Genomic DNA, 25,643 nt, shown 5'->3' on the forward strand with positions numbered 1-25,643 from the left:
TGTGATTTAAATGTCCTGCAGTAATTAGGATTGACATCTAGGTGTAAATAACAGTTGTGTAGCAGAGTTATGGTTATAGCAAACTTTAGTCCAGCACAAAAGTCAGGGTTCTAAGTAATCCTGATGGCCCCACTGATTAGATACCAATAAATGGGAGAAACTTGGGATTGAAACCCAGACTTCTAAATAATTTGGATGATTGATAGGTATAAATTATAAATTAAGTTGACAGCTACCTACCTTCTCACAGATACCTAAACAAGCAAGACATCTGAAAAGCTGGCCAGGGATTTTGTTTGATTGTTTTTAATAGAAGGCCATCACCAACAGTTTTTGTATTGTTAATCGCTATAATCACTGCAAACTAATGACACAGAATGTTTTTAATCACTCACTCAACAGACAAGTTGTTTTGACAAACAAGTCATTTCAGCTATGCAAGTAAATTGAAATTGTTACATAATGTCAACCTGCATCCATCTGTTTTTTGAAGTGCTAAATGACCACTTTATCATCATCATCAACAACTACCAGCACACAATTAACTCACACATGTTATCAGAAATACACTGTAAGCTTTTCAACATTCCATTACATCAGACATCTTGTATATATCATGGTTACTTTATTTGTACTTAATGGTCATCGGCCCCAAAATACAAAGACAATTCACAATCTCAGAAAATGTCATTTACTTCTTTTCTCAAAAATAATGTACGATAAAGAAAAACAGCGAGTTTTTGGACTGTATCACTGTCTTCAGAACGTATGATTTCTATAAACTTTGTATAGGATTGAGAAGAGTAAAAGTACCAGGAATTATTTCGATATTGATTTTAAAAATTTACATTAGCAGAAAATGAAATTCATCCTCAACATCTTTTCATGCCCTTCTTACTTTTATTTCCAGTACAGTAAAACAATATAACAGATTTTTCATGTTCACCAAACAGTTTGTTATAGAGAGTGTCAATTGTTGGTTTTCTAGCCAAGTGACATCTTTAGTGTTACTATCTCAAGAAGCTCTCTTGTGTGGAGAGCTTCTTTAAGATAGTGACATCAATGCAAGACAAGTTTCTCAGCTATATAGTGTATTATCTCGAGAAGCCTTCTACTTGACTCACCAGATAAGTCTCTGGGGCTGTAAGTTATAAAGTCCAGAGACTTGGTTTGTCTTGGTGTTAAATATCTCAAGATGCTCTCCATTTGAGATAGTAAGACCAACACATGTATAAGTTGTCTTACTCATGGAAGTATTACTGACAGTGATATGACACATGATTTGTTGAATCAAAAGCTGTTCCACATTTAAACTCTGTCCAAGTACATATGTTTGCTTTAGTAGAAGAAACTATTTTTTATATATAAAAGAGTAAACATTAGTACTAGCCTAATTTTTTTTAAAGTTATTTATTTCTTTATCTATTTTTTGCATAAAAATGGTTAATTTACGATTTTTTTCTACTGATTTATACATTAGAACTGTAAAGTGTAAGCAGCAAAATGTGAAAAGTGTAAAAGGGGGGAAAGGGAGACATAATACTTGTTTGGAAACAGGAATTATTCTAGGAGAACTTGAGAGACATGTTAAATTAAACTGATTTGTTGTTTGTGGAAAGTACATTGACAGGAAGCATGTCAATTTAATTTGATTTTTTACACAGAGACAAGTGTGTAAATTGGGGACCTCGTAGGATAGAGGTTGCAATGTGAATGATTTATTCGCATGCGCTTTGATATAGAGGCTGCAATGGATTGTATGCTCCCCAGGGAGTTGAGGAAATATAAAGGGTCGTTGAGCTGCTATAGATCCTGTGCCTCGGGTAATAATTGTTCATGCCTGGAGCTAACAGGGGTACAGGCCCTTTATAAACACACAGTATTATTATTATTATTATTATTATCATCAGTGAATAAGGTAAACCGTCACCTAGGAGATGTGTGATAGGAATCAATGGAGCCATCACCTAGGAGATAGGTCATGGGTCACTCATTGAATACAGTAAATTGTTACCTAGGAGATGACTCATCAGTCACTGAATAAGGTAAACTCTTCTAGGAGATGGGTGATGGGTCACTCACTGAATAAGGTAAATTGTTACCTAGGAGATGGGTCATCAGTCACTGAATAAGGTAAACTCTTCTAGGAGATGGGTGATGGGTCACTCACTGAATAAGGTAAATTGTTACCTAGGAGATGGGAGATAGGTCATAGGTCATGGAATGAAGTAAACTCACCAAGTATGAGATGGGTCATCAGTCACTAAATTGGGGGTGAGCCATCACCTAGGAGATAGGTCATGGGTCACTGAATTAGGTAAGCCGTCACCTAGGAGATGGCTCATCAGCATTGCAAATATGGGTAAATGTATCATGATTTCCCATGATGTCATGAGTAAATCATTTCAACTGCATTCATTACTTGTTCAACTTTATATTTTCAGAAATGTTTCTTACAAGTTTAATACAGAGGTGGGACTCAAAATATTGATTTTGCTGCTTCTAGGAGATTTTCTCTGTTCTCGAGGAATGCAATCTGACTTTTAGCAATTTTAAGCGTAATTTTGAAAATGATAGAAACATTCTGAGCTAACATTGCAGCAAAATCCACGTCCAGTTGGGCAAGTCTTTTATTATATAACTGATTTACAGGTATTAATATTTCATTATTTTTTCTCATAATCAGTAAACAACACAGGGAACAAATTTTTGTTTTCCATTTTACAAATTTTTGTTATATATTTATCTGAGTCAGTTTTCCAAAATTGATTTTATTACGTTGTACCTAACCTCTTTCACTTTCACTTAGTATTTTTTTTTTACAGGAAGTAGGTAAAACCCAGTCAAATTTCCAATGTGTTCAACAGGGATTGCCAGCCACAGTAATGATACCTTGTATAAAAATTTATAAAATGTGTATCTGCTTCCATTTTCTGTTAGCATTGTCCCAAAACCTTAACAAAATTTTTTGTGTTCATTACTAATTTGTTTGGTCATGAAAAATTCAATACTCTTTTGAAATCGTAAAAGGTTTGAAATTCTGTTCTTATTTTATTGAAATAATGAAATTCACTACAAGTTAAAAGTTTTTTATTAATATTCTTATCAGCAATTATCAAAATATTAAAACTAGTGAAACAAATTAGTAATATATTTATCTCTCAGTGGTAATTTAGTACATAAACAGCTTGAATCTTATGACTGGTTTCTCACCATGAGCGGATGTTTTCCAGAAGTTTGACATATATTTATTCTCTGCAATGTTTGTTTTCTGATAACATGACTACAGAAAATAGTGGTAGGTATTATAGGTCAGATTTTTATTTTATTTTTACTTTAAATTTTTAAGAATTACTTGACCTCAAGATAAGATACTTGTTAGTCACAATACTTCCATGAGAGTTTGATGAGGTGTAAAAGAAGTAAATGAAGACAATTAAAAGTTAAGTAGACAAACATATTATGCAGACTGTATTATTATAGTCTAAAAAAATCTGGTTTCTCTCTTGAATACAATTTTTTCAAAAAGTGACTACACATGAAGCAAAGGCATGAAGGTGTACACGGAAATAGAAGTAAATTGTTACCATTTTACATTTTAGCATGTAAAAAAAAATGTTTATGGTCGGGGGCTTATCCTAGGATCGCATCGGTCAGTTATCGGAAACACACTAATTTTTTTATTTGGCCTTACTCTAACAAACTTCTATTAAATTCAACTGTCTCAATTACCGTAATATTATTGATATATTTTTGTTGGGAAATTATAGAAGTATTTAAACTAGTGTAAAAAAAAAATAATATTGTTATTCTGTGCAACTTCTTGTAGATTTATGCCTCTGACTACACAACTTACATCCGGTGCAGATTTCTGTACGATTAATTTCATCAACACTGGGAAAGGACATAAAAATCAATCTAAGAATTAGTCACTTCTCAAAACCCCTACCAATCCCCCAATAAAAAACCCCTTAATCTTAATCTCATGTAGTTGTGGTTATGAGCATCGACTCTGTGTCTCCACATCTAATAAATTACCATACCAGCTCATATTTTAACACTAGGGGTGTAAAATCAATCATACAGTCCGCTGTTTCAATCAATTTTGACACAGTTTTAATTTGCCACGAGATGGTGTGATTTCAGATTTTTCAAGAAATAATAATTTCTGTAATAGTATTTACAGCTGTACAATTACCAGGGGTATAAAATTTAGCTTACAGTAGACAGTTTCAATCAATTTTGACAAAATTTTAATTTGCCACGAGATGGTGTGATTTCAGATTTTTAAGAAATAATAATATCTGTAATAATATTTATAGTTAAAATGAAATAAAATTACCAGGGGTGTAAAATTTAGCTTACAGTCAACAGTTTCTGTTAATTTGAAGAAAATTTCATTTTTTCATGAGTTGGTATGGTATCAGATTTTCAAAAAAATAACAATATTTTCAGTAATTTATTAGGACAGACTTATTTTGTCACCAGACTAGTTACGTCATGAAATGCCATGTGAATATATCTATGATGTAAGGCAGTAAGGAACACTTTACATACGCAAGACTGAGACAAGCTGTTTCTGCTATGTCATTAAATCTATGTGTGTAGAAAATTCTAATTAATTGTACGTCATTTATACCATCTGAAATAAATTAATTAAATCAAGATTCTGCTAACATGTAACATGGTTTTAGATTCTTAAGTGTGAAAATTTGAGCTCTGCAGTGAACCAGTCAATATTTGGGAGTCTGATAGCCTGAGGTATTCGCCTTAATTCGGATATTTCATCTGGCTGGGTTTTTTTTCCTTGTCTGAATATTTCAAAGTACTTCATGGCACTTCACTCTTTTATTATTATATCTAGACTGGCCACCACTCTAATAAAATAGTACAGAGTTGTCTTTTTATCCTGTTTTATTTGTAAAGTCGCCTACATTATAATATGTGTTTTAAATTGTCATTTGCAATATGGTCTTGTTATGACGCAGTCTACATGCAGAAATAGTTTGCTAAAAATAGATCAAAAGCAAACAGTACACACTGTACTGCTGTCAGCTAAAATAGAACAGGAATATTAGCGATAAAAGATTGTATTTCAATCCATATTATGATAAGGATTTCTGTGTAAAAGTTGTATAATCTCATTGTTAGTCTTTCTGTCTCTGTGTCGCTTATCTCTCTGTGTATTGATGTCAGTCTCGCATCACCACTCTTTCCGTGTAGCTGTTTGTCTTTCTCTGACAGACTCTCTCTCTCTTTGTCTTTCTCTCACAGACTCTCTCTCTCTCTCGTCTTTCTCTCACAGACTCTCTCTCTCTCTTTCTCTCTCTCTCTCTGTACATGTCAGTCTCACATCACCACTCTCTCCGTGTAGCTGTTGTCTCTCTCTCTCTCTCTCTCTCTCTCTCTCTCTCTCTCTCTCTCTCTCTCTCTCTCTCTCTCTCTCTCTCTCTCTCTCTCTCTCTCTCTCTCTCTCTCTCTCTGGCTCTCTGTTCATGTCAGTCTCACATCACCACTCTCTCCGTGTAGCTGTTGTCATCCTCTCACAGACTCTCTCTCCCTCTCTCTCACAGACACACAGACTCTCTCTGTCACCCCCTCCCCAGTCTCTCTGTTCTTTCCTCCATCCCTACAGGTCTCTCTAGACTTTATCAATTTAAATGACTACAATCTAGATATAATTACATACACATTTACACATTTTGAAATCAAGTACTATAAGCTTTTTATCTCCTCTACACCTAAGTTCCACCAAAAATCAATGAGTAACCTCTCTGCAACATCTGTTTTATTTTTAGAATTTCCATCTTTTTTTAGTTTGTGCTGGTATATTACTGCATAAAGATCACCACTAAATACGGTTATGTGGGTAGAGGTGAACATGTAATAACAGAACTAAATATTGAGAGATAAAATTCCAATATATTAATTTTTTTTATAAAATAAATTAAAGTAACACAAGTGTACAGACTTAGATGTGTCTTTGCATGGTGGTCAGCCGTATCAGACTTCTCAACCATGCTGATAGCGTGGCATGACACTTCGTAGCATACTGACTATTCTAGTGTGGTATATTAAAAGCATGTAAACATTTTAGTCTGTACGGGAGTGGGGGGGGGGGGGGGGGATATATTATTCTTACACATGCACAATTACTCACACATGATATACCAGCAATTTTTTTTTTTTATCTTTCTATATGCATTGATGATTTTTATTGATAACAATATTTTGAAAATATGTTATCAATGATAGCTCTGTAAATAAAATAATTTGAATATTTATCTCGTCATTTAATCTTTTATATCCGAAATGTCAAGGGCATATATCAGTATGTCATTAACAAACACATTCTAGTTAGTACCACCAAGTGTGAGTATGCAGTACTTACTTTTTTTCTGACTTGTAAATATGTTTATACATAAAACAACAGTGATTAATAAAAGATTGCGCAATCCTTACTAAGCCGTGCTATTTTTAGCTTGTATAATAATATGTATATTAAGATATGTGTAAATCTAATTTGTAAATTGCCTCAGATTTTTTGCACTTTGGTCAAAATTTACTGGATGGATATTGAATAAAGATAATGTTCTTTTTATATCAAATGGATTGTGATGTGGGTTTTTTTGGGGGTAATCTATATTTCATACCTGCAGTGATCAATTTCTGTATGAAATAAGCGTAAGAAATTCAAATGTCGTTTATATCACATCTCTCTGTTATTGCTCTCTCTCTTTCTCTTGTATAATGAGAATGTTTTGATATCAAAATTGTGGATACTGTTTTTTTTTCTTGTAATTTATATTTCATACCTTCAGCTATCAATGATATAAGCATACAAAAAATTGTGTGCCCCCCCCCCCTTCGCTCGCTCGCTCGCTCTCTCTCTCTCTCTCTCTCTCTCTCTCTCTCTCTCTCTCTCTCTCTCTCTCTCTCTCTCTCTAAGATAATGTATTACATCAAATAAATGGATACAGGTATTTTTCACATGGTCAACAATTTCTGTGTAAAATAAGCATAACAAATTTTCAAATGTTTATTTCAATTCTGTTATCGCTCTCAGTGTTTCTCTTAAATAACGATAACATTTTGACAACCGAAATGGATGAGTATAGATATTTTCGTTAGAGTCCATATCACTGCACTGTCATCAATTTCTGTACAAAATAACCATAAACATTTTTTCAAATGTTGTTTATTCAGTTCTTATTGTTATTTTATGAATGAAACCAATTAGTGTTCTAGACAGACACCCATTAGCATGACAGCACCTCATTCTCAATGTGATTTATGTTACCTTGAAATCTCAATTTAAAAATATAAATTCCATAATTGCTCATTCATATCAAATATCTTACTTTGAGAACAAAACATTGTAATAAAATTGAATTCGTCTAAAAATAGTTGTGTACAGTTCTGCCGGACAGGTTTACATTGATTTATGGCTACAAGTAAAGAAGTGATAGAACCCAGTTAACAATCATCACCGTGCTCTGCATTCTTGATGTAGAAATGTTGATTTCCCTGCGGTGTGTCTGTGTTTGTGATGACGTAAACACAGTTCACTCTTTAACCCTTCAATACCCGAATACTGTTATTTTCCCTTTGAGAAAATTCTGCTAAATTTGTTTGTAAGTGGCTTAAATTTTTTTTCATTTTGTATGATGATGCACTACACTAATGCACAGCGTTTACAAAACAACATCTTTAAATTTGCATAGGAGTGCAAAAAGTAATAATTTATACAGTCCTTATCAATATAGAATCCTTGACGCTTCGATTTAATATTCTTTCACAAAAAAGCTTAAGTGAGATATATGTAGGTGAAGTACTACCTAACATATGCATGTATACTAAAATAAAATGATACACTCCAAGCTCAAATAAACGGTAAAGTACGCATAGAGAGATCTAAGAATGATTCGCACCGAGAAGAATCCAAACATATTTTTGCATTAGTCTCTATAGACTAACTCTCAATCCACTGCCATTATTAATATTTTACAGTTACTGTAGCCATGAGAGCAGAAAATATGCCTGTAATAAATTCACTTTTAAGATGTTTTCAGTGACTATATAAGACGAAGTGTCACACACATCTGGTCAGTTTACGTTTCTTTCCTAAGCTGAAATTTATCAGACAAAAAATGTTTAGGCGTCATTCTAGAGGGCAATAAAAATTGCAATACATCATTTTATGTATTGTAGAATCTGTACACTTGAGTACATAATCCTCCCATAGCAACCCCACCCCCTAAAAATGAAATTAATTATAGAGCGTGCTGTCATCAGGCCTTATGACTGTTTTGTTCTGAAAACACAAATAATTGCATTGATTGATATTTATGTTGACACTTGATCAAAGTTTGTTTTCAAACACAAATCTTCAATATTTATATTTGAAAAGTTGAGAGTATAAAGTCAAGGGTAGTCTCCTGATATTGACCTGCTAAGATCTTTGTCTCAAATCCTGTAAAACGGTCGTGAACTTGAACGTTTCTAACTCCTTATCTACCCTGGTTTCCATCAATTTTTTTTTCAATATTTCTAAAAGTATGTTTTTTTACTTTCATATATTTTTTCTATAAATACAGTTACTGGTACAATCCAGCAATTTTTACATTCACAACCTTCAAAAGTACATTTGAGTCGAGTCCTGTGTCACTCAGTGTAACATTTCTTTGTTTTGTATACTTGGCAAAATTCTACTAACAAGATCAAAAAGTTTATTTAAAAAATATACAACTGTTTATAATCTTGAAGACTTTTGATTAAATAATTATATACAGTCAAGAAAATAAACCTGTTTTGCATTCTATTCCTGATGTAAACTTGATGCAACAAAGAAAAATTTATGCCTGAAGGGTGTCACATGACTGACATGTGACAACACTGGCCTTAGTGCACCATTACAACAGATCACTGTATATTATCGTGTTTATTTAATATGTCATTGATACCTTTTTAACAAACCCTTGCAAAGATAAAAAAAAAACTTTTATCAAAACTTAATTGAGGTCATACACAGAGTTAGAAGCAACGTGGCAGTTTCTACACAGATAACCAAACTTCCATAAAACGTGACCATAGCATTAATAAAAAAAATAAAAATATCTGCTACCGTCATGAATAATTGATAAAACCTTGATATAGACAGATGCAGCCTTTCCCTCACCCGCAGATGATGAAAATTTATTACCAATTTTTATCTCACTTCTAAATATACCGTATGGATGAACTGGTTATATTAGCAGTCAAAGCATACACAATAACAACTTCTTTTGATGGCTTGACCATATGGATGGGGATTTAGTATTCATTTTGGATTTTGAATTTATAAAACAAGTTTATCATGGCTTCCTACTTGAAATATCAATGTAAAAGAACATAGACCACTGTGTTTGTAACTCAATACACTGCCAAAAGCTAGAAAATGTGTAAAAAGTTTGTTATTGTACGTACAAACATATTATGTTACATGTTTATTATGCTTTTCCAATTTATTGAGTTACAAATATTAAAGGTAGTCTAGTTCCTATACAGTATCGTTATGATTTATACCTTCACTCACAGACTGTGGTTAGAAACCACAGTTGGCATCCAGGCTACAAAAAAGGACTTGGAGTATGTTGTTTCACATTTTTCAAGTAGGAAGCCATGGTAAAATTGTTTTATAAATTATAAATCCAAAATGAATGCCAAATCCTCATCCATATGGTCACTTTAATGTTGACTGGGTTAGATCTAATGTTCAATATGGCAAGTTGAATAGCTTGTGGGTAACAGATTGGTGTTGTTGATAAACTGAAAATGAAAACAAAATATAGACTACGCAGTTCAGTCTATATCATAAGAACTTATGAATGCTTCTCAGTGTTCATACTGTAAATTGAAGTTCACATTATAAAATACAGGACAATCAAACTTACACTTTATATTCACCACAATGGGTATTGTTACTAAACCAGGGTTCAATAAATACCTGTGATACACACAAAAACAACAATGAAATGCCAAGCACAACTGAGGTGTGAAGGACAAGAACCAACAGGGTTCTTATTTTTCAAAACCCTCTACACTCCACAAACATGTTTGTATTAAACACTTGTTTACGTCTAAGTAATCGGTGGTCAGAGTGGGAGTCACAGCGGTACACATATGATGAGACGAGTCAGAGTGCAAACTATGTGTCAGTGGTCTGCTAACCTGCCTTGAACCAGTCATATCAGACAGTCCATACAGACAACAATAGAACCATAATGACAAACATTGTCAACAGTGGAGGAACTCTAGACGTCACAAATATGACCATGTAAGGGCAATAGCTGTAGTGTAGTTACATACATTGTCCTTGTGATGAACTATCGAAGCTGACAGTCATTAAAATTTGAATTATCACCTCGTATTACGAAGCCTGGAAACTTTTATCCGTGCAGATCTTAAAATCAGGTAGGACTTTGTAAACAAGTTATGACGCAGCGTATATATGTGTTACAGCAACTTTGCAATAGTGTTTTTAAATTTGCATGACTCCGGGGAACTGAAGAAATTCTTTGCGAGGAGAATTTTAATATCTTAATCGAATATTGCATAAAAGTTTTACAACAAACTGTTCATACTAAACCTACAAGACAACACGAGGTATTATAATTACTGAAATATAGTTTATCTTCAAGCTTGGTTATGTTATTCAAAACTTAATTTGCCCAGATTAGGTCTGTGCCCATAATGAATTCAGATTTCAGAATTCTTGAAATATGTATATGTTATTTATTAAAATCGCATTTTTTTGGCACACTAAACCAATCAACAAATTAATTCACTTTAACCCTTTCATGACTAGAGATGAGTTTTAAATAATATGGGGACCCAATTTATATGAATATTTTCATAATTACAATAATATTACTTTATTAGGAAGTAACATTTCTTTAATTCCAGTCTAAAATGAAGTTGATATATGCCAAAAACTTACATAAAACAAGAATTTTGTCCAAACAATTTTGGCGGGAATGTTTTCAGTATTGAAGGGGTTAAACCTATAGGCCTGTAGAACACTGAATTTTGACAATAAACTTCTCTCTTTGATGTCCCTGGTCATTGGCCTGCATCCAGGTAAACAAGCTATTCTGACGTCTTTACCTGTGTTCAGCAAAACAAGCCATAAAACATACGAAATGATGAAATTAACACTGAGGTCAAAAGTTTACTCTACTGGGTCACAGGGGCAATAACCAGACTGATGTGTTTACTATGCAAAATTCATACCCTGTATTTTCAGTTATTACGCTCAAGAAAGGTGAAAGCTGTTTTATTATTTATTTGTTTGGGGTTCTTTTGTTCCTACCTTTATTTAAAACCACAGGCAACTCATCCCCAGATGGTGTTGCTATGGAAACACATTAATCATCATCTGTGGGCATCTGCAGCTGTCATTATTCTATCCTTGAACTTTGACCTTCACAAGTAGAATGACACAGTATAATGTAGACTGCATAAATCTAGCAATATTTCACAACTATAATTCCATAATTGGTGAAGGCACACATTGTTCTCAATTTGCTGAGGTGGCATAAATTAAAAATGGTGCAACAATATTCTAGAATTTTTTCCCCACCAAAATATGTATACACAAATATTGGAAGAAACAGGGGTATAATAATTCAATTTCATGTCAAAAGCCATGTTTATAATTCTAAAGTAATTTATGTGGGGTTTTTTTCTCACACTTCTCTATGAAACAAGCTACAATACCTTCATTGTTAGGGTGACGTTTGTGACTATGGCCAATGACTCACACAGTAACATGACGTGCCTTCAAACATTCATTCCTGTACCCGTGTTTTATTTGTGATGTAGTTCAGATTGTCACACGTCACACAGTCACACCATATTTGCATGACAAAGCTTAAATAACTTCATACAAACCCACTGATCCCTGATTGAAGTGATTCTACGAATTTCCAACTCATATCCTGAATACCATAGTGGATTTGGTTTTGCGTGGGTGGTTGTTTATTCAAGGTCATTGATTGTGTTATTTGAATTTTTGAAAAAGTTGGCATGTGATTCTGCATTTACGTACCACTGTGCATGTGTTGTTCTGACAGTTACACAAGAAACCTGCAACATTGTGAAAATTTTCTCATCCACCCACATAAAAACTACACTAACCCCAAGACACATGTACCCACTATTGACCACTCACACATGACATACTTCAAGTTTTACATCACAAGCTGAAATATACCATAGGTATTTCCTAGTATCTGAGAACAATATAAACTCAATGTACCATTGTCTAGGTTCAGACCGATCAATAGAATTCCATTGGTGGTCATAGAAACTCATCAGAAGTATGTTTGGCCGCTGCCCAAGTCGATAAAAGACTAACAGTTCTCCTTTCTTGTATCTTTTAAATCTTGGTTGCTAGTTACACGTGAATTCAAGCATGGTGTTTGTATCACTATGGCCACATGTATAGGGCAATACAACTTGAACTTGTAGATGATTCACATGTCTTGCATAACACACATATACATACACACTGGCAGTAACGTAATATTAAAAGACAAGTCCAAATTTATTCCAATAACCTCTGGGTTCAATTTATTGAAATGAAACATTTATCATAGATTTCCATTCACCAGAGTTTTCCCATTCCCTCTCCACTATATACATGTCTTCCGAGTGAGAAAGACATAGTTCAGATTTTATATAAAAATACTCTGGAAACAAAAGGATAAAATCAGCTGCTCAACAAAACAATACTCGGTAAACAAATATGCTACAGAGATGACAACGTTTCTCTCCAACAACACCTGTCCCTTTTCATATACAACATAACACCGGTCATACATATAAATCCTTTGAAACACAATGAACTCTTTTGATTTCAAGCTTTCAAAACCTTAAACATTTCAGTTTACATTGTACATCCCTGAAATAAGAAGTGTAAATGAAACATCGTAATCTCAAAATTCGTAAATTCATTTCTATAATGTTTTAACAAAAGGCAACAAAACAACATAAAATAAAATGTGATAGAACAGTTCTGTAACTATGCCAACAAAATAGTGGCTGTTTTAATACAATTTTCATGTCAAAATTGAAGTTTGAACTCAATATGTTGAATCTACGGTAGAAAGTTACTCTCGGGCTAACCTGAAGTTCAGAGCTCTCTCTCTCTCTCTCTACATTACACCATTACTGTTGTACAGTAACCTTTCACTACATTAAGAGCAGATAATTTAACTTTGTCCGATTTTGAAATTTACAGTTCATGTGAAGCAATGTATATATATATAGAGAGTAATGACTTGGACTTCAGAATATGATACATAGAGTACACATTTGAAAATTGAGATTTGTTAATATCAGGAGTAAGTCCTCGGAAATTGATTAGTGATTGTCATAAGACAGGATGTGACTGTGTTAAAGTATATAGTGCTGTTCAAAAGTAGGTGTAGCTGACTTAAAGTGCACTTTGACCAGTAACAGATAACAAGAATAGTGGCATGCATTAAACTTGGTGTGTTGCCAAAAAAACTGGACTACAGATGATACAGCAGACAGTGTGCAACAGTAGTGTCACTGGCATTGAAGGAGTGGCATTTACTTTACATATTTCAGGCTAAAACGAGAATATTAATGCTGATTTATATCTTCTATTTCCTGATTTAGGGTCGAAGTTTGAAGGTCCATGCATATAAATGTACAGTATTGAAGGTCGAACCACTTCAAAAGAAACTGAATGTAAGTTCAGTTATTTTTTCCGCTGGAAGCAATCATGCAGTAAACTGTCATAATCGTTGTCAAAAACTTACAAATATACACAACTAAAATGTTGAAATTCTGTCTCAAGCAGTTCAGTGAATAGATTTCAGCACCTGGGACAGGCCATTTTTCTCGCAGGTAGGAGGTGTTTTCTCAAGGAAACATGATTATTATTCTTCGCAATATTATTTTTTTTATATACAAAACTAACTCTGAAAAATTGAAACAATATTAACATATTGCACATAGGAAAGTCAAAATGTTTTTGTTTGAACAAAAATGATAATTTCTCCTCCTGTCCTTCACTATAATGACCTGTCCCAACCATTGCTACCTCTTGCATTGGATTGTGTCTATGTACAGTTTAAAGTCTCTTTGGAAAATGCCAGTGTGTTGACTGCAAGCCTCTCTGGTATTTTGTTTGGCATAACTTTCTTCCATAATAATAGTAGTCACAATTCACTTGCCCATGAGCAATCGAAGTGCTGCTAAACCAGTTAGTACAGCGCCAGTCATCAAAAGTCCATTAAATGCCACTTTGTCTTTCCAGTCAGTTTCTTTGAATGCTTCATTCATGGCATCCTATTCAGATACAAAAAATAAACGAAATGAGGGTTAGTTGATGATAAAATATGAGACCCTGCACACTGAGAATGTGATTGCTTTTTCTTTAATCATATGCTTAAACAGAACATTTCCAGGTGAAAAAGTTGCTTTCCCCCTAGAATGACGTACAGAAAATTCCAGTGACGTTGTCTTGGTAACATGATTTTTATTTCCACATTAGATGTAGTTACAGTTCAGTCGAGAAAATGTACGAAGAGATCCTCTTGCCAGGAAATCGTGGGAAGCGGACGTAAATGGCAATGCAATATATACGAAGGCGTTTTATGGTCGCTGTGAGTGATCATGTGCACGGGTTATGAAACCTGAAACACGATCTCCTGCTGATGCCTGTTTATAAGCATATCTTGTTTATGCATGTGATTGTTTTAAAGGTATAAGGAAACGAAGCTTCTTTTTTGTTTGTTTCCTCTTTCCCTTCCTACATGACGAGATGGCAGCAAAAAAATAATAACGCTGGCCATGCAAACAATGTGTACAAAATATGTATTTCCATATAAAATACACAAACTTACCCATCCACCTTGCTGCTTTATCCATTTGCCTAGTCGGCAGCGGACGTATTTAGCAGTGTAGTCTTTTATATCTTCGACGTATTCTACGAGATCAGATTCTTTACAGTGTTTGGCAAGTCTGGCACTAAAAACGTAGACTGTCGCAATTCTTCCCCAGTTGACTTGGCCCTCATCGAACATACTATCGAGGCAAGCCCTATATGCGTCGTAGCCATGTTTTTCCGGTGAAAATTGCAGTCTGTCTGTAATGCCTTTCAAAGAAATGTTGTATTTTACATCGATCTCGTCCCCAACACGTCGGAGTGTTTCGGCATATTTACTTGACGGTTTCGCCCTTGTAATGTCCGTTTTGTAACCAATAAAATCATCAGCTAACTGTGAAGCAGTATTCATGATGGTTTCGTCCTCATAAACGATAATTTTCTCTGTATCCGGAGAAGGAATATCTGTGTCTTCTGGTCGAGAAACGTTTCTGTGTGACGGTTCTTTACCTGGAGAACTTCCGCTGTAAAAATGCGCGAAGGCTCCTTTCTGCTGTGTAGCCAAACCAGCCAATATACCGGATCCTGGGATAGCCGAAGCCATTGCTATTCACAAGCTGGGAGGTTAATGTAAGTGAGACAGCGATTCTCTGTAAATTTTGGAGATGAGTCAATATTCAGCCAGAATGCTTGACTGCGCGGCCGCTCGAACACAAACGTTTATAGTTGAACGATCATTCGGGAAGAGATCGTATACCTTCGTCGATTCTCGTGGATTTCCATGACATCCGAAAATAGGAAACAGGGGCGATTTCATTGGTTGGATTTCAGATCACATGACCAGTACTCCAACGTGATTGCACCATACCAGTACGACGTCATGCGTTTAAAAATAGAAACATCATCATCGAAAAGGTTTGACGTCAATAGAATCCCGCTCGCCGATTGGTGGGTATACCAGTATCTATTTATAGTATAGCCCCCAAAGTCAAAACAAAAATATTTCCGCGAAAGTTGTGGCACGTCTCGAGTGAAATCGGAATACAGGATTTCCCTTTAGATCAGAAAATTATACAAGAAGCCGTGTTTTAGGATCAGCACGTCAGAAGGAACTAGTAACCCATACCGTGGACGAGGAAATAGAACCTAAAATTGACGGGAAAACCGTGTATTTTCTACCGAGCACAGAAGCAAACAGGTACCGTAGTGGGGATTTTTTCATTGTTTCAAGTGTTTTTGTCTGAATGATAGGTTTTCCGTTCAAAAACGGGACATTTACTCTATCGAATACGTAGTTGTAGTGTTCCATTTATATTTACCTCTCGATTTTCATGTCGTTGCCCTCTCGTCGTTATGATTTATCAAGAGTTATCGTCTATTTGTCACACTGTACTACAGTGTAAAACCTTTCGTACTTGTTTACAAAATGTACACAGTCCAAGAATACCGGAAATTCATTAAGTTGGCAAGTTGGTCCTGGCGTCCGCGTCCAAGACCAAAATTTACATGTACCAATGTCCAACCATATCGACTGAGGTCAGACCACCTTAAGAAATCTGGTATAAAGTTAGATCTTGTTCAAATGAAATTTGATTTTACGTCAACGACGGTATCAAAACATCACACGAAATTGTCAAAAAAAAATGTGATTGTTTTTCGGTTTATAAAAATAGTCTGATCAACGTGGTTTCTAACTAAATGGTAACGATATTGTATAGGAACCAGACTAAACAACCTAATGATGTTACATATTTATCGATGAGTATATATATTGAAGGTCAATATTTGCCCTTGCATAGCATAATATATGCCAAAATGAGCCTAGGGGATATGCAAAAATGTAGGTTAACACTAAAGTATATTCCCCGTGTTATATCATAAGAATTGTACAAACAATAAGTAGTTTACTTAAAACGAGAATAATTACAGAAAAAAGTGTGAGTGAAAAAAGTAAATATGTATGTTTTGGGTGATGAGCCAGTCACACTGATATGTCATCATATGTTAGGGACTCCACCCTGTATGACTTACTTACTCACTACCATAGTTAGCATTGATTTTAATCGACATACAATTGTAGAGTGTATAATGAATTGAATGAATACTTGCACTAAAAAAGCTGCAGTTGTGAATTTTAAAAGGAATGTTGAATATTTCCAGTTGTAAACTAGTACTTAAAAGGTTACATGTAAATTTGTCACATTGGGAGTTTTAAAACTTTAGTAAAGTTATGAATATTAAATATTTCTAGTTGTAAATCAGTGCATAGCAAGTCACATGTAAATATACCACAATGGGAGTTTTAAAACAAACTTTATTTATAAATACTTCCGGAATACAAATATGTGGTAAGTTTTTTTCTCGGAAACATCGTACCCAGGGTCCTTTCTCTGCTCTATCTTTTCATTTTGTGTTTAAGTGATTTTTTGATTAACGTTTTCGTTTCTTCTTTTTTTCAAATTCTAGGTCTGGAGTGTAGATTAACTGTAGTAGACCAGTTTCAGGAACAAAAAGACACTGATATGCACAAAGAGAGATCTAATGCTCTGGGAGGTGGAAAAATGGAATCCGCCACAGGAAATCCACAATATATGACAGAAATGAACATCTTGAATGCTCACCACAGATCAGGTCAAGGTCCGAGTAACCATGGAAACCCCACAGACAATGATGTAATTGAAAGAGCCAAAGTGATTGGACTGGCGTTGCGGGCAATCGCTGATGATGCAAATAAATGCTTCTTCAGTTTTCCCATTGCCATGATGGCTCCTCCACGCAATAGACCAGAACGATAAAAGAACTATGACGTATCTGTCTGATATGGATAGGAATTATGAATGAGATCGGTGAAGTTCTCTAAAAAAACCTGCATTGCCTCGTTATGCAATGTCCGCCAGTTAGCAGAACTCAGGCAAGAACATCTAAAAAGGTGAAAATAACAGCGTCATCATCTGCCATCGACTGTGATTTCTACGTACGAAAATGGTTCTAATCAAACAAAAACTGATTTATGTATTTGCATAAATTACATCTGCCAATGAATGCAATGGTACAAGAAGCACTGCCAGCTAACTATTGCTGTGCAAATCACCAATTTTAAAGAATAGATAACCAGGATGTATTATTAGACAATCTGTACATACACAATAAATTGTTATTTGTTCTTGTTTAGAGTATGATGTATAATCTAGTAATTTGACAGCATATTTGTAGAGAGTGTATAGAAATCATTACACATCATAAGTTGTCAGTGCCTTGTGCTAAACATCAAGCTATTTACATCCAATACAGGGTATGTATATATATTGTCAAAATAAAATTTTTAAAAGAAATAAAATACATTTTTAGTACATGTACATTCACTTTAAACAGTCAGTTGAGTGCAGCTATTGAGAAAGAGAAGAGAAGTTCGTGTGGTAGCTAGACTTTAGAAAAATTTTGGTTTTCCTGACATGTAATCAGTGTTAGGAATATACAAAATGAACTCTAGAGGGTGCTGTTTAGAATAATGACAGCATAACGCTTTATTGCAATATCAGTCTCAAACATCTTCGTAAACCAAGTAGCCTCTTGTATGGCACCGTCTAAGACACACCGTCAAGAGGTGTCACAGAAGATATATCAGCTTTGGTTTGCAAGAATGGTCTCGGAAAGAATAATTTAAAAGTAGATATAATTTATTCCTGACAAATGGGTGCAATGTTATTATAATTATGAGAAAATACCAACAGTCTTTCAAAGGCTAACTTACTCTGAAGCCTTGTTGTAATTTTAAATTTTATATTTTTTATAATCAAACTGCTGGTTATTTCTACGAATACATTATGTTGATAGAAGACAGTTTGATGATATTTGATTGGATGTCAGTATTCTCGTTCAAGAAGATGTATTTATACTAATTATTATGTAAATATTTTGTGACAGTTATATAAACAAAATATAAATAACATGATTTCATGGTGTTATGCTTATTTTGAATGATGAAGAGAATGGGAGGAAATGGGGACTGCAAGTGTATATGTACATGTATGTGTATACTCTGCTTTCTATTTTAGTTATAACATCTTAAATTTTACAGTATGTATGTATGTAATAAATGCCGTCCGGGTAAATACACGCCGACGTAGGAGGCGTGTATTGCCTGGATGGCATTTATCTTGTACCCCGGCTAATAATTCAATGGTGTCATATTCTTTCCAGGAAAAACTTCATACACCCATTGTTTATGTTTTGATTTTCGACAAGACACCCTGACACCAACGTGACTTCCAATCGAAGCTGACACATGTCAACAAACTGGATACACGCCTGTGTCAACATTCAATGTCACACACGTATATCGCTATGTTGCACGACGAAAATAGCAATTTACATCCCAATGTACAGTGTATTTCATACCACTATGTATTTGCTTGATATTATTATGCAGGACATTCATACTACAAACTACTCAATACAATCACATCCATCATGTTTGTGCAACTAGTGATATGAAATTTAATCGCCACTGATAAAACAAAACCTGGCTACTGACATCAAAAATACAACTTTCAGCGAAAAATTGTTTATCTGTGTCTAGTGTAAAGAAACAGCATGTTAATTACATGCAAATGAAATACATCATTCAAACTTTTGAAATGTTGTGTATTACGAAGCAATAGTAGTACCGTCTACCTCTCGCAAGTTGTAGTAAAATACACCATTCAAACTACAATGCAATACCGTCCACAATTATTGTGACTTTTTGTTCATTCCATCTTCATCCCTATCTTCGGCCCAACTATTCCAAACTTGCATGATGAGCTGGGGTTTTTTTCTGTGTATTTCTGTGTGTTTTTCAGTACACTTGCCTTCAGTTTCTGATCTATGTCCTCAGCTGTCATAACAGCAAACCGTCACTTTCTCCCTGCCATTATACCGTCTACCTTGCAAGTACAAGTTGTAGTATGTGTATTTTATTCACCTTCTAAATACACTCTGAGGTAATGTTTATTATTACGAAAATAGTGTTCAACATGTGAACTGAAGTCTTATCTGTTCAGTCACAGTCAGGGGTCATGTTTTTGTTATGATTGTCTGCGTCTAATCACTCTTCCCTGGATGCCATTAATTGGATCTCATACACAGCAAATATACTCCCGCCACTGACATTTGATAAATTTGCTTCTCTGCTGATACACCGGTCTTCACGCTTTTCCCTGATTGGTCAATAGCCCTCATTTGTAACTGTCAGTCGAAATGTAACGCCCATCCGGAGTACAAGTATGTATGTATGTATGTATGTATGTATGTATGTATGTATGCATGTATGTATGTATCACAAAATGGTGACATACATTTATGTTTTATAAAGTTTATTGGCCGGGGTCGGTGACATTAGGTTGACCGGTCACAGTTGTGGCTAGTTATGGAAATTAAAGGCATTTAAAGGCATAGAATGTTTCGACAGATGGCTGGCTGGTAGAAAAACAAGTTGATTGAATTTGCATATACTATGAAGGACACCTGGTGGCAACTAGAATCATCCAACTGTGTGTGGCAATAGAGTTGTTTTGATACTAGCATAAAAGGGACAATATATTGGACAGCTCTGGGAGTTGATCTTCCGAATATGTGATAAACCTACAACGTTGCTGTAGTATGCTCTTGGATTCCTGTATGAGGAAGTTCTGGACTCTATTACTGCTTGGAAACTCAGCATTTGCCAGGACTGTGTGTATTACATTGTGTGGAACTGAACTGTGCGTTTGTGAACAATTGACATTCTCATCCATGATTTGTGTGCATTGCCAACAGTGTGTCCCAAGTCTGTATTTTGATACAAGACTAAAGAGACTGTACGTCAAACATTGTGAGTAGTTTTATTTGCCATAACCAGCCATCGGTAATTTTCAAGTGTATTCAAAGTTTTTAGATTTAAGCATACCCTTATATTACTTTAGGGATCCTTTGTACCATAAATTTGTTATTTTACTTCAGTGCCAGAAAACGAACTTTGTAAAAGATGTATAACTCTTTCTAAATGTTTCTCTGTCTATAGATATTTGTTTGGAACTTATTTGTACCACAGGACGGTGGCCATTGCACAGAAATAAATTATTTTATTATAGAAGTACATATGTACGTACGTGCGTCTGTATGTATGTATGTATGTATGTATGTATGTATGTATGTCTGTATGTATGTATGTATGTATGTATGTATGTATGTACGTATGTATGTATGCATGAATGCATTTATGTACATGCATACATACATGCGTGTATGTATGTACATACATACATACGTATGTACGTACGCACGTGTGTGTGTGTGTGTGTGTGTGTGTGTAACCTTCGCTACAACATTATGAAATTGCGAAATACTTTCTCAGCTTACCGAAAGATCTTCAGATTTAAAGCTCTTGTTACCACTCACCCCAGAATCACCCTTTTCATTGCTCTTTTAACACACAAAACACACAGTAATAAATCAAGTCCTTCAAGTGCAGAAAAGTTTATTTTTTGCAGACTAAAAATGTACAAGATTTGGGTTAAATTTACAGATAAAATGGAGTGAGTTTCTTACAACCAAGTAGTTGTAAAAGTTTACATTTAAACAAAACACTCCAAGATAAATGAAGCTAAAAACCTGTATATGTACATACCCATAAATATATTCTGGAATAAGGCATATTGACATGCATCAAAACTAGAACACATGATATTGCACTCTGCAGAAATGAACAAGTGAATCAATGTCTTCTTTTCATAATCACTACCTAATGATTTACTGATTTAATGATTTACATAATAAATCTGTTTAATTAAGGTAAAAACAAAAAAAAATGTTTGTTTCCGATAACATGACTTCACAAAATAGGGTAGGTAGGTTGGGATTTATATTTCATTTTACATACTATGCTTTTTAATTACTTCGACCCAAAAGACAAGATACTCCTTACTTATAATACTGTCGTAACAGTGGATGAAGTGTAAATGAAGTAAACGAAGACAATTCTATGTGAGTCAGAAGTAGACAAACATAATATGCAGACTGTGCTGTTATGGGCTGAAATGACATCGTTTCTCTCTGGAATGTGATTTTGAAAAAAGTTACCAAAGATACTTCGACAAGAAAATCTACAGGGAAATAGAAGTAAATTGTCGTAATTTTATCTTTTTGCAGATAAAAAATGTTTAGGGTTGGCGGTTTAAACTAGGGTCAGTGGTCGAATTATCGGAAACACACTTTTTTTTTTATTTGGCCTAAGAAGTAATGAATTTAAGTTTTAATTTGTTATTAACTAGCATATTAATAACGAACACATGAAATTGAACATATTAAGTCCGAATCGATGATAAAAGTTGAAGAGAAACTGACACTTTTGTGAGGCATGAAATTGTGTTAATTAATTTGCATGTATTATTTTTTTGTGTTTTGTGAAATGGACTATTAAGCACACTGGCTGACTTCAAGTCATAGCCATGTAAATTCTAAAGTCTACTTTGAATAAATTCTTTATAATAAACTAGAATTTTGGCATTTATTCGATCTTATTTTTTTTAAATTAGCCATTTTTCCAATATAATAGTTTTGACAATGTTAACTCTGTTCAGTAAAGTTCACACACTACACTTGATTTTTAAAAAAAAATTAATGTCGATATAGTCACATTTTGATATTCCAAACACTGTCCACGATTGGTCTAAAATATGATTTATGGAAATTACTGGATGGATATTATATACTGGACTCAGAATGATTGAAAGATGCCCTGGTAAGTTGGTGTGAAATGAACATGCTGTGTTTTCCTGTATATTAACGGTATTATGATTCATATGGATGTCTGTTGCCGTTGGTAACACAGTGTAAGTTTTGTCACATGATCAACATTGTTTTAAATTGCTTTTTAAAAGCCAACCCTGTTAGTATTTTTTAAAAGTATTTATTGTATTCTGTGTAACCAATTCTTTTCTTTCCATCTCACTGCCTCATTCCTAACCTTTAACAAACTTGTGTGTTGTCAAGCAGACTATTTTGAAAGCAACTTTTTGACCAAACTTGTTTTGTACATTCTACAAGTACTAATTGTTGTTCTGTTCAAGAAGTTTTGTCAAGCATCCAATTTATTGAACCCAAAAGACACTTATTTGATTTATTTTTTTATCTTTCAAACAATTCTACAAATTTGCAACAGTAACTGTAAATTTTAACACTTTTCAAGAAAAGTCAAAAAAATGTTTTATCTTTGGTACATGCTCACAAAATAATGTCTACAGTTGCTTAAAGTTTGTAATATACTGTATAATATAACGTAAAAAGAACCTCCTCCCCCTCACATCCCCTACCCCCCAAAATGGCAGCAAAACCTTACATCTGCCGACACTTTAGTATCAGAACGGCAGCAGAATTTTAATCAATAGTCTGTAATGTAAGCTGAGATAGGGCGCCCTCACACATCAGTCAGGGAGAGGAGGCCAGTGAGGGAGGAGTAACACGACATATCTTAGTCTATTTAGTAATCAAGTAATTTCAGAAATAAATATGCAAAAACACTTTCCCTAAATTCTAAAAAATGACAAAAATATCCCCCCCCCAAAAAAAAATTGTCAACACTGGATCATTTCATAATATTTGATAGTCTAGACAAAAAGTAAACAAGGAGTTATATGAACCTGAAAAGTGTGCAATATATATACAGATATCCAGAAGAGTCTAGTCTGCTCCAAATGTATAAAACTTGTCAGTTGTAGGACAAAAAAAACAGTTAAAAGTTCCCTTTTATATATATACAGTCCTTTGTACATTTTTCTTTATTTTCAAAACTCATTTCTGAAACCAAAATCCGAATATTTACACAAAAACCTCTTTCTGTGTGGCAAATAAATAAATACGAAGTTGTGAAGCCAAAATCCAACACATACCAATAAATAAAATATTTAGTATCTTTTTGATATACATCAATAATGTACTTTATAAAGTTTATAACTAAATCCGAATACATGTACACTTAAATGAAAGTTTTAACCCAATGACATAGCAATCAAAAAACATTTTTCAATAAATTTTAAAAATGACTCCCCAAATAAAAATTTCAATAAATCTTCGGACATGAAATGTAAACTTGTAACTTAAATTAGGGGATAGCATGCAACAGTCAAACAAAAGACAGAAGGATGGAATCGTAAAATTTGGAAAGTAAAACAAAACAGGAAATTTGAAGACAAGTATTTCAGAATGTAAGTAGTATGTTCAAGTTCACGTCACCTTGACAATGTGCTGTGCAGACGCTTTACACTTGCCAAAGTTGATTCTTTTTTGGGGGGAGTTAAAGTCAAATATACGAGTCAAATTCAGCCATTACAATCATGTACTTTAGATACAGGAAAATATCTTAAATATACAAGTCAAGTCACCTGACTTGTCAAAGATTTGGATGACAAGCAGAGGTCAAAGGTCGCTGAGAATTCAAATATGCAAATTGTGAACAAAATCTTTTCCACACCTGCTAACATCATTGATATGCTAAATACATCAAGTTATTTACATGAAATGTTAGCAGCAAAAATTTACAATGATCTTGGTAAGGCTTTTTAAATTTTGAAAGACAGAAATAAAGACATTTGGGTGTATGTGGTACTATGTGGATAAAATAGCGCCACCTAGCGGTAGAACTAGGAGTTCAAGTTTTTTTTAGAACAGCGCCACCTAGTGGTAGAACCAATAGTTCAAGTATTACTTGAGCTTTGGCATCTAAGTATATTTAAAAACATAAATACGACATCAACGTTTAAGAAACACCGTGATTACACAGGACATTTGATGATGGAATACTCTAACAAAATACTCATCGTAATGAATACAATGTACAGAAAAAACATAGTGGCACCGAGCCCCTTGGTCATCCTCCACCGATTGGCAGCAATGGTAATAATTACAAACATCAACATTCCAAACAAGAGAAGGATTGAACAGAAAAGTCCTTTGCTGATCACAACTACTGCTTTTCCAGAATATATTGCAGAATACACAATCCAGGGAAACGGTAAACTGAAATACAAGCATAGACATATCAAATATCAGTATACCATAATAGCCATTAAAAAATACATATATTTTCTACCTCGCCAATCATAGAAGAAAATACAGTCGTCTGAAGATTGCAGCAGAAGCATGAAACTCCAAGTCACTGCTTATAACATCCTTATAACTTGGATTATGTCTATACATATACACTTTAAAAAATCTCTAGCACGATTTTAACAGCTGTCTTGAAATATGACAAAGTGGATGAAATCATCGAATGATAGCATTTTAACTTGAAGATATCATTAATAGACAAAAAAAGGGGAGCGAGCATCACAAAAAGAAAAGAAAAAAACTTGACCCATCTTGTGCATACCAAACCCTAAACTCTGGGTTACTACCTTTCTTGAAAACAACAAACAAAACAGCTATCAAAATCCTGTTAATCAAACATCTACCATACTTTAAGAATGTTAGTGCCCAGGGCACTTTCATCCTAAACCTTTTCTCAAATTCGGGGGTGGGTGCTTGCTCAGGCACCCATTTATTTACTTTTTTGATTTTTCACTTTTTGATTTTTTGGGGGGAGGGAGGTGTTGTAGTTGTGCTCTTTTAACTGCATGTTTATATAAAGATAACTATGAAAAACTTTCTGCTTTATTCCCATTCACTTGTAGCACAGCAAGTCTCAGGTTTTCATGGTTGTTTTTATCCCTGAAAATAATAATTAATATAT

At 34.2% G+C, this 25,643-nt stretch overlaps 2 protein-coding genes and 1 long non-coding RNA gene across 3 annotated transcripts in view; 1 reads left to right on the forward strand and 2 right to left on the reverse strand.

Annotated features, from left to right (window-relative positions):
* Positions 1–12,585: 12,585 nt before the first annotated feature.
* On the reverse strand, positions 12,586–15,680 carry LOC144443656 (apoptosis regulator BAX-like). The gene is made up of 2 exons (XM_078133197.1): positions 14,919–15,680; positions 12,586–14,361 (listed from the first exon to the last, which is right to left on the reverse strand). The coding sequence occupies exons 1-2, from the start codon at positions 15,501–15,503 to the stop codon at positions 14,239–14,241; spliced, it is 708 nt and encodes a 235-aa protein (XP_077989323.1). The 5' UTR covers positions 15,504–15,680; the 3' UTR covers positions 12,586–14,238.
* LOC144443657 (uncharacterized) lies at positions 15,296–18,251 on the forward strand. Its single transcript, XR_013481699.1, has 2 exons — positions 15,296–16,097; positions 17,366–18,251. It is a non-coding gene; the product is annotated as an uncharacterized LOC144443657 (long non-coding RNA).
* Positions 18,252–24,687: 6,436 nt separating this feature from the next.
* Positions 24,688–25,643, reverse strand: part of LOC144443661 (sodium/potassium/calcium exchanger 2-like) — an 83,866-nt gene continuing 82,910 nt past the window's right edge. The window contains exon 7 of the mRNA XM_078133200.1: positions 24,688–24,931. Within this exon, the coding sequence (XP_077989326.1) occupies positions 24,688–24,931 (244 nt within the window). The remainder of the gene's footprint in view (positions 24,932–25,643) is intronic.

This window comes from Glandiceps talaboti, chromosome 12, assembly GCF_964340395.1.
Source record: "Glandiceps talaboti chromosome 12, keGlaTala1.1, whole genome shotgun sequence".
NCBI classification, from domain to species: Eukaryota; Metazoa; Hemichordata; class Enteropneusta; family Spengelidae; genus Glandiceps; species Glandiceps talaboti.

Excerpts from the sequence above, each read along its gene's own strand:
- LOC144443656 (XM_078133197.1), bottom strand. The coding sequence starts at position 15,503 with ATGGCTTCGGCTATCCCAGGATCCGGTATATTGGCTGGTTTGGCTACA. Across the intron at positions 14,362-14,918 it reads TAAAGCAGCAAGGTGGATGG|GATGCCATGAATGAAGCATT; the intron begins GTAAGTTTGTGT and ends GTATCTGAATAG.